We start from the raw sequence: 9,699 nt of genomic DNA, 5'->3' as shown, positions 1-9,699 counted from the left end.
ACTCTGATGACTGAGAAGCGGCAACTTTAAGCAGATGCAGTTAGCGCCTAATGACTAGTGATCTCCATTTAGCGTTCCAATGATAAAGCACTGATGAGTTGGAGCAGTCGTGGTGATCTGCTCCGGCTTCCCTGTGGTGGGAACTCTGTTTAAAATGCCGCACAGCGTACTGCGAGAGAAGGCCTATCCATCATGATGAGATGAGATGAGCGAAAGCTATCCATATGTCACACTCAGTCCAGTCACAGCCGTTCGTCGTCTAGAGATTTGAATAATTCCACCAAGCTGATATGTCAGCCGAGGCTGCTGCCGGGATGAATGGAGAGTCAGTCCACTGGTATGAATGATATGATGTGAAAACATATAAAAACAGTAGGACTGACTGTCTGTCCTTGGTATTCCTGTTGTATAGCATCATTTTGATTTGTTGTCTAACAGGTTGTTCAGCCAAATACGATACAAACTCATTTCCATTTCATCCCTGAGTGTGAAACCTCATGGTGTATCAACTGAACGGATATTAGAGGGGAAGAGACAAGAGATGCTCTCTCTGTCTCACACCCTAATGACAGCAGAATCCTGTCCTACTCTTCACACTGCAGAGTGGATCTTTACAAAGCTCTAGCACAGAAGATCTCTCCATAATATCTACACCCACAATGACTCATCTAAGATGCAAATACTAAATGACACAAGGTGAGGACAGCATCAGTTTTATTGCACATAAACAGTTAAACTCACAGTATCGTCAGTGCAAAACATGCATCTGTGCACCCTTGTCTGCACACTTAGATGAATCAGAATCAGTCATCTGTCTTTTCTTCAATGGATGAGTCCAAATTAACTCAGAACTGATGTCATTTCAGTATGTTGGTAAGAAAAGGGGGAATATGGTCATGTGGAACAGATGAGAAACTGAAACATGTAGGCACCAGAACTATAGAATATGGAACTGAATTTTTTCTAGTGACACACTGTTTGATTTGTAAAAGCCCCCATTTCCACGTAAGGACCTTTCTCTCTCAAAAATGTTAACAAAATGTTGGATTATGCTGGCATTCACAAATAAATGTCACACTTGAGATAGCAGATTGAAGCTTTAGTTATATAAACGTTTCTTGGAGGCAAAGCTCCTCTGCAGACAGGAATTATCTTATTGGTTGAGTTAATCCTCAATCGGCTGAGCCAAAGAACCACGGTTTTTGCGTGGAAAATTACAATAGAAGAACTCCGGTCAAAATCTAAATAAAAAAAATAAATGGCAATGACTTCTTTGGCATCATTCATGATGTTGCAGGTGAGCATGCTAGCTACCTATCTTACTTAGGTAGCTATAGGTTAGCATGGTTAGTTTGAACTTGGAAGGTTAGCTAGGCTAACTAGACAATTTAGAATGGCTAGATTGGATTTTTTCAGTCTGTATCAGAGTGCTAGGATTCATAATATTAGCTAGCTCCTCTTACCTCTTGCCTTTTTCACTGGACTTCAGTCTAACATCACATTGTGATTCTTTGGCTCCGCCTATTGAGGTTTAATCAATCAATTATTTCTGCCTCCAGAGCAGCTCTGCCTCCGAGATCTGCCTTGAGATAGTGAAAATATGATATATATATTCTATATATATTTATATTTTTTTCTTGGTGTAGTCCTTGTCAATTAGCTCTTCATCTTCCTGTCTCTGAGATGACAGCTTTCCTGAGCCTAGTCCAGAATCTCACATTGCTAATGGGGTTGTCCTTCCATTTCAGATAAGTGTTCCCCTGGAGGTACCTGTGGAGTCCAAAGACTTTCTTGCTCCTCTCTTCTTCCACGTCCTCCAGTATAATAATAATGATGTTAGGGTTCCCCCCCACCAGCACCGAGGACTGAGCCATTTCAAACTCAAAGCGACACCAGGAGCTGTCAACAAAGTGGCGTGAGACCACCGCAATGACTTTACGACTACCCATGATGCCCTCTTCCATGATGTTGGAGGTGATGGGTTTTCCCACCTTAAAGTCCCGCTCATGGATACACAGCTGGATGGGAGGAACTCCTTTTTCAAGATTCTCCACTAGTTCCTCGATTACCCAGACCTCGTCCTTGCTGGAGTAGATGACAAAAGCATCATAGTGATAATCCTGTTGTTGGGGTGCGGTGTAACATTTCAGTAAAACGAAGCAGTAACGCAAGTGGAATTGGAACCTGTACACCAAGGCAGATGTGACTAGTAGGAAGACTACAACAAAGATGGTTACAAAGATTTTAACCCTGAAAATGTGAGTGCAGTACCCAATATCAAAGTCAAGTACTCTGATCTCAGTGGAAGTCGAGGATGATCTACAATAAGTATGATGCAGATTTTTCAGAATATTTTCATGTTTCAGGATCCATATGACAAAATCAGTCTGGCTACAAGAGCAGTCAATTGGATTAAAAGACATGTCAAGCATTTGGAGCGTTTTGGGAAGATTTTGAAGAACATTGTCAGGAATAGTTGAAATGTGATTCCTGGCTATGTATATCCTAATCAGTGATAAAAGGTTAGGGTTTTGGAGAAAGTCAACAGCCATTAATTTATTTCCACTGGCAATCAAGTGTGTTAATTTCTTTAAATTACCCAAAGACGTCAAAGGCAGGTGTTCAATGTCACAGAACGAAACATCTAACATCTCCAAAAGAGTGAGATTTACAAAGAGGTGTTGTAAAACGTCCCTGTGGAAAAGGCTGTCAGACATTTTGAGAACTCTGAGATTTTCCAGTCCCTGCAGTGACAGTGGGTTGGTGAACGTGCTGCCTGTGTAGGAAATATCCAAATACTGCAGGCGAGCGAGGTCCGTCATGCTCACATACTCTCCTTTAGTGATCAGCTTTGTGCGGTGAAAGTCCAGCACCTCGAGATTCCTAAAACCCTGCAGTCCGTTGAGATCAAAATTGGCCTCAGAGTTGAAGCTCATGTTAAGGTACTGAATGTTAGGAGTCTCATGGAAAAGTAATTTCCAGTTATTTCTTGTGATGATTTGGTTATTGCTCAGATCCACATATTTGAGTGATGGCATGTCGGAAAATCCATAAAGAAAGAAAATCGGATGTGCGTTGTCTGTGATTGTAAGTCTTTCCAAGGTGTGTTGGTGAGAAAGCTGCTCAGCCGGCATTGTTTGCATTTTACTCCTTACCAGGATAAGCTCCTTCGTTTTCCACAGTTGTGCCCTCTCCATGAATCTTATGTCCCCATGCATAACAGTAATTTTGGTCGCATTTGACATACAGTCTGACACTGGAAGTTGTCCGATTGCCCGCTCCTTTTGAAAGAAGTAGATTTCTTTAAAGTTTATGAAGCACAGTCCATCCAAGAAACCATTGTCAACAACATAAATCGTCCTTTCGAAGTGGTAGTGTCCTATCACCAGTTTTTCAACAGTGAGCCCCACTAGGGCTTTGAGCCCTTCTTGGCTTGCATTAGGTGTTACAAAAGCACTCCGCAGTTGGAGCTCCTGTAGGTAAACATTTTGAAAAGCTCCCATTTCTATATATAATATTGGATTTCTGGATAATATAATAGTAATGTTGTTCTGCATTTGCCCCAAGACAGCCGTTTGATCTGTTCTAATGACAGATATGTTATTAGAGTGGAGGTCTAGCGTTCGGAAGTCTTTAAACTTGCTGAAACAAGCTGGAATGGAGATGGAGGGAAGACTGTTCTTCCCGACATTCAGCTCCTGCAGATTGGTCATATGACACATATGAACGTCCATTATAGAGAAAAGACCGGTTTCCACCAGAACAAGCCTTTGTAGATGGTGCAATACAATGAAAGTGTCGTTTGATGTGTGAACAAGAGGATTTCCTGTTAAAATCAAAGTCGCCATACTCCTCACATGTTGGAAAGCATCATCATCAATGTGTTGGATATGGCATCTGTGGAATCAATGAGTATGTGATTATTGGCAGAGGGGAACCAACTAACCGTAATCACGATCAAATCAGCAGTTTATTTAAATTAAAATCTGCCTACCTTGTCAGATCAAGGAGGTGCAAATCAAACAGCCGAGGGAAAAAGTTCTGATTTAAAGATGGGAAGTAATTGAAGCTGAGATCCAGAGTTTGTGTCTTGGGATTAACATCTGGTATAGAGCTGAGGTTTCCTCCCACACAAGCATAATCAATATTGGTAATCACCTGAAAAACAGTGGTGCATAACATTATTATATGGTATAATGTATGAACATTCAACTCTTGACAGCACAATGACATTGACATTTCACTTGACCAACTTTTATATCAATCATATCATTAACCAACCATCACTATCACTGTCAATACATCCATACTTTACCTCTGTGCACATGTCACCCTTCACCACATGTGGGAGAATAAACATCCATAAGAGAGAGGAAAGCATCTTCTTTGGTTGTGTGTTGAATGCTAGTGCCATGAGAACTGTAGACACAGGACTGTCGTCTCTGGGAAATGCTTTTATTTTACCCTTAGAAGAATGCTCTATTGTTTTAATGCGGGTATGAAGCATGACTGCAACAACGTATTTGTTCCTCCTCTTTGTTCCTCCTTTGAGGTTTTTTCACTTTTCCCTTTACTTTTACTGAACTGCTCCTCCTCCACTCACACAGTCAGCCTCTGTAATACTCTATTCAGAAATCCACCTTGATTTTATGAATTTGAAATGAATCACATGTATGTACTATATATTGTACTTCATAACTCATATACAAAACATGTTTCCAATTCAGACTAACAAGGATTCCTGTTTTTACTATTGGTAGATTGTAATACAGTCTTTTTCCTTAACCCCATTTTTTGTCAAAAGGCAGCACATATATTGCGCCGCATGTTGTTTATCTAATAAACATCTTACAGGAATACTGTTTTGGCCCATAGGGTATGCCATGTTCTTCTTACAAAGAGCTTCAGCCACAATTTCACTGATTTGTTTTTTGAACGCCAGTGCATCCCATATCTTTAATGGCGCTGGCTTCAAATTCCAATGGATAACTTACGTCACCTGTGTATTAAGCACATCAGCCTTTTTTTGGCCTTGTGCTTTATATCTTCTCCATAGGTATTCACATTTGGAGACAACAGTCAGGTTATATTCCAGCAGGGAGTAGTGCTAGTGTATGTGATAGCCTGCTGAAGCCCATTCCAATGATTTGTTTTGTCTCACAGATTGAGTTTCCTGCTGTCATTAAAGCAGCCATTCAGAGAGAAACAGAGTTTCTGTGGTGTGCCATGTGTCACATGCCCCAACTTTCCCCCTTCTCTCTCTTTTTCTGATTCTCTGTCTCTGTCTCTCTTTCCTCTCTCTCTCACCTATTAATTTAGCATCAGGGTTCAGCCTTGTGCGTCACACTGCAGACAGGATCTTGACCAAAGATCTCTCTAAAGCTCTACCACACTGGATCTTTCCAAAGCTTCGGTATACAGGATCTTTACAAAGTTCTCGGAAGCAACAATGATCCTTAAAGTCCAATCCACATCGATCGATTGAACCATCAGTACTCTTTGCACCTACTGTTACTTAGGAACCTGCACTGATTCACAGCTGACTTGGCACAGATCAAGGCCGGCAAAGCAAAACTTCTGCGTCGCAAACTCCTAAAATTTCATGTCAGCAGGTCCAAAATGGTTTATCTGGCCTTTGTTGAAGCCGTACTCTAGTTCGAATGCCTCGTCCGCTTCGACTCACCTACAGTCGAAAACAAAATTACACCACAAAGAGAAGAGCCTGCTCGTCTCTCTTCTCCAGGTAGCCGTAGAGATTATTACCCTCTGTGGAGGAAATCAGCCTGCAATCTTTAGCAGGGAAGAGCGATGTACGGTATAGGAAGGCAAGGAGATGGGCTGGGTATATAGGTATCTATGGATTCCAGGAAAACGGGCTCAGCCCAGTCATTATTCATATAGGAAGATGGTAGAAAAGCCATATCAACACAAAAGCTGTACCTCGCCTGTGACAGAGTGTATATCTTGTGAGGATGCGTGTGTGTGTATATGCATGTCTCTGTGTGTGTGTCCGTGCAGCTTTACCTGAGCATATACGTGCCTGCTTGTGTGTTTGTGTGTATGTTTACTATCAATCATCTCAGTTGCCCACCTCTCCAGACATTTCATTTATTATATATATATGGCTCAGTGTTTGACAGCACAATCTATAATAAACCTGTTCCGACTGGCCTTTTTATTTCCATCTGTCTCTTTGAGTAATCCATGGGATGGAGCCACATTCTGCTCTCTGCTGACAAGTGACTCGGAGGCTCGCTGTATTGTGTCCCGTGTTCTATAGATTTCCAATGTAACAATCCGTTCTTTTAATGTAGAATATGCGAGCTGGGAGCATGTCTGCTGTTCCTCAAGGCACATCAAGCTGGTCATCTCTCTGCCTGTGTGTGTGTATGTCTGTCTCTCAGCCTGCCTGTTTTACGGTGCATTCACACCAAGCATGTTCGGAGCGGTTTATTCAAACTCTGGAGGATTTCCTCCTTTAGTTCAGTTTGTTTGGCCAGGTGAGAACAGTGCCATTTGAACTGTGGTGGCTCATCGAGGCGTCAGGAAATGCGAGTCTCAGTCCTCTAACAAGACAACTGTGGTGCAGTTTGTTAGGAGTGAGAATGTAATCTGAACCAACTACAGGAAACAACTCCAAAACAAAAGGGTTTATGGGTAGAAGGAGACAGATGCTGACATCTCATAGCCAGCAGTTTTGACGCCCCACCAGCTGCCAAAATCTCTAACCTGACAGGATGACAGGTCACCAAAACTCTGTCCAATAAGGTACTACTTGTGAGTCATGTGACTTTTGTTTACGCCCTGGTTCACTTGCAGCTGGTCATTGTGAACCTAAACAAACCAAATATAAAAGTTCAACAAAGTCAACTTTTCCATTATGGATCGGGCCAAACAAAACGAACTGCAGGTGAGATCGCACCCTGAATCACGTTGTTCTGGCAGCCTCTAATATCAATTTCCTAACAACCGCAATTGGACAGTGAAGACTGCAGCAGATTGTCTTGCACCTCACAGCCAAACAAATGAAATCCACCCAATGCCAGAATCACCCACCCATTACTTCTCCTCTTCACCACTGCAGGTGAAGGTGGAGTTTTTCATCACAGCCTCCTGACTGTCCACAGAGGAACGTTTTCATTCGGCAGCCAAATGAAACTTCAGACATGGAGAAAGGAGAGGTCAGGGTTTGTAATATTTCTAATATTTTCACATTTCATGCCAACAAATACAACTCAGAACACCTCAGAACAGATGAAAATTATTTGTATTTTACACTCTTGTCTACAATATTAGCTGTGGTTTACCTATTTGAACACAGACAGAAGTTTATTGTGTCCTTGGCAAGGTGTCCTAGACATACATTTGAACCAGAATTGCTGAGCTGCAAACTGAGGAGAGATGGCGTTTTATGGTTTAAGACTGTTTGAAGCTTTTATAAACACAATGCCTTTATTAATATGCAAGGTAGCAAAATGTTTATTAGACAATGAATGTTATCTAGGAGAAGCACAGGGGCAGAAAAATGGATTTCTGGGGAATAAAAAGAGGCATATTGTTTATTCTGTACAGATGGAGGAATTAAGCAGGACAGACAACTGTGAAACCAAGACTTTCATAGTTCTTGTGGAATGCAGCACTATAGAGTGTAGAGGTAAGTTGTCACTGTAGAAAATGTTGGCTATTTTGCACCATGGGTCATTTTGTTTTTACTGAGCGAGCAACACATAATGCTATAGTGTAATACAAAGCAACTCCCTGAAAATACCTGCAGATAGTGTGTATACATAGCACTACAAAGTGAAATGTCCATTCAATACATATGGACAATATAGTCTCACATACTGACTGACTGACAGAGTGACTGAAACACTGCAGTCACAATCTTTTGAGACGAAAATGGCTTGTGCATCAAACGGGCAAAAGATGTACTGAGTGAACACAGTGACTGATGTCAGAGTGGTTGCTCTATGATGGCTGAATAGACTCTGTAGCCAGAATAGAGCTGTTATTGATCCTGTCTACCAAGCCAGTGCACTATACAGCTTGATCCCAAAACTATGGAGCCGTTGTTTCCTTCCCTGCTATCTAGCTGTAATGACAGATCAAAATGATTGGTGCTGTTGCAGTGTGTGTGTGTGTGTGTGTGTGTGCGTGCGCAGACAGGCAGCTGGACACCTATGCTTCATATTACTATCAGCATGGTTCAGTTGCAGCCCTGTTTGTCTGTCTATTTTTTTTTTTTTCATGATTGTCCCATCAATCAACTTAGCCATTACAGTAAGTGATGAGAACATAGACAGCAAAATCATCCGCGTGTCCCGCAGTAGATCTTTGGCTCTGGTACTTTATGCTAACACTTTAGCATACTATGCTGAGTGATAGTAGGCAACTAGCTTTATCTCAAAAGTGAGAAAATGAGAACTTGTGGCAGCTCCACAGCTAAATGGTAAGTCATTTAAAAGTATATGCAGTTAGTCTGGCAGCTTTGTGTAGGAAGTTGGTAAAATGTACACAAAATACGATACAAAAATAACTGTCTTGAACTACCAGGTGCTTCTCTCCCTGAGGGGAGGCCTCTGTTCCTGCCACACTTGGAGCGTGACTTGTTTTGTTTCCATAGGATCCTCTTAGGGCTCCAGTAGTAGAATGACAGAGAATCAGTGGAGCTGTTCCACCTTGAAGCAGCCCTGCCAGTCCTGACAGCTCATTTCAAGCCCTCTCTTCCACAGCAAACAAGCCCTCCACTCCTGGCCCTGAGCCAGTGTCCGATATCTCCCCCAGCCCGAGCCCTCGCATTGAGCTCTGGCACCCCTTTGTCCGGCTCCAGTCGTCACTCTCAGACCTCTAGCCAGTCTTTTCTTGACTCATCCAGCCCCAGAAACTCTCACAGGTTTCTGAGTTTCATCTTCAGTCCCCGGCTCTCACCTCCGGCCCTGGACTGACCCCTCTCCGCAGGGACGCATCCAGCCACAGCCCAGTCCGCTCGCTCCAGCCCTCACCTCCGGCCCTCTGTTTTTATTTCCCCCTCTCCGTAACCGCAGAACAATCTTTTCCATTGACCCATGTCATCACAGGTCAAGCGGAGAGGAGATGTTACAAGAAGTGCATTTTATTTGCCCCTGGACTGTAGAAGCTGAATTGTGTTTTCGGTTGCGTAAGGTTTTAAAAAGGCTGTTTTTATCCCCTCTTGTTTAGTTTTTCTATACCCCAAAGCATATAGACAATAAATTATTACTTTTTTCAGAATGTGAACATCGCAAAGTTATCATAACAATCAGAAAAACTGCGCACAGAGTTTCTACCAGCTTTCAAAATTAAGATGACCTGATGAAAATGCACCTTGTGAATCAGCTTATTTTTTAGTGCTGGTTTGCAGTTATTTGCGAATGAAATGTGTTCATTGTTTCTGATGAGTCATGGGCTTTTTGGTATGTGGCCAACACTAGATTTATGCTTCCATTTGACAAGCTGCTGTGTTTGTTTCCATTTGGCAAAGACAATGTGACTAGTAACAATGAAGTATGACAGACTCCGCCGTCTCTCTCTGAGTCATCACATCAGTAATCACGACTCCTGTTTTATTGTTGGAAAAGCCAGTAACTAACAATCTACACATGTCTGTGTTTTGACAAAGCCCACTAATGACAAAAAGGGTGAGAGAGGTTTTATTTCTACCATCATCTCTATCCATTTTTT

The 9,699-nt window shown here is 42.1% G+C and overlaps 1 protein-coding gene across 1 annotated transcript; it reads right to left on the bottom strand.

The window, feature by feature from the left end:
• Nucleotides 1–1,664: 1,664 nt before the first annotated feature.
• Nucleotides 1,665–4,381, bottom strand: LOC139654015 (toll-like receptor 4). Its single transcript, XM_071531033.1, has 3 exons — nucleotides 4,316–4,381; nucleotides 3,995–4,158; nucleotides 1,665–3,897 (listed from the first exon to the last, which is right to left on the bottom strand). The coding sequence occupies exons 1-3, from the start codon at nucleotides 4,379–4,381 to the stop codon at nucleotides 1,665–1,667; spliced, it is 2,463 nt and encodes an 820-aa protein (XP_071387134.1).
• Nucleotides 4,382–9,699: the final 5,318 nt, after the last annotated feature.

This window comes from Centroberyx affinis, unplaced genomic scaffold (assembly GCF_046629955.1).
Source record: "Centroberyx affinis isolate AG114_WGS23_722 - 3 ecotype Tasmania unplaced genomic scaffold, CSIRO-AGI_Caff_v1 ptg002023l_1, whole genome shotgun sequence".
Taxonomy (NCBI): Eukaryota; Metazoa; Chordata; class Actinopteri; order Beryciformes; family Berycidae; genus Centroberyx; species Centroberyx affinis.
This window is presented reverse-complemented; position numbering and strand designations above follow the sequence as displayed.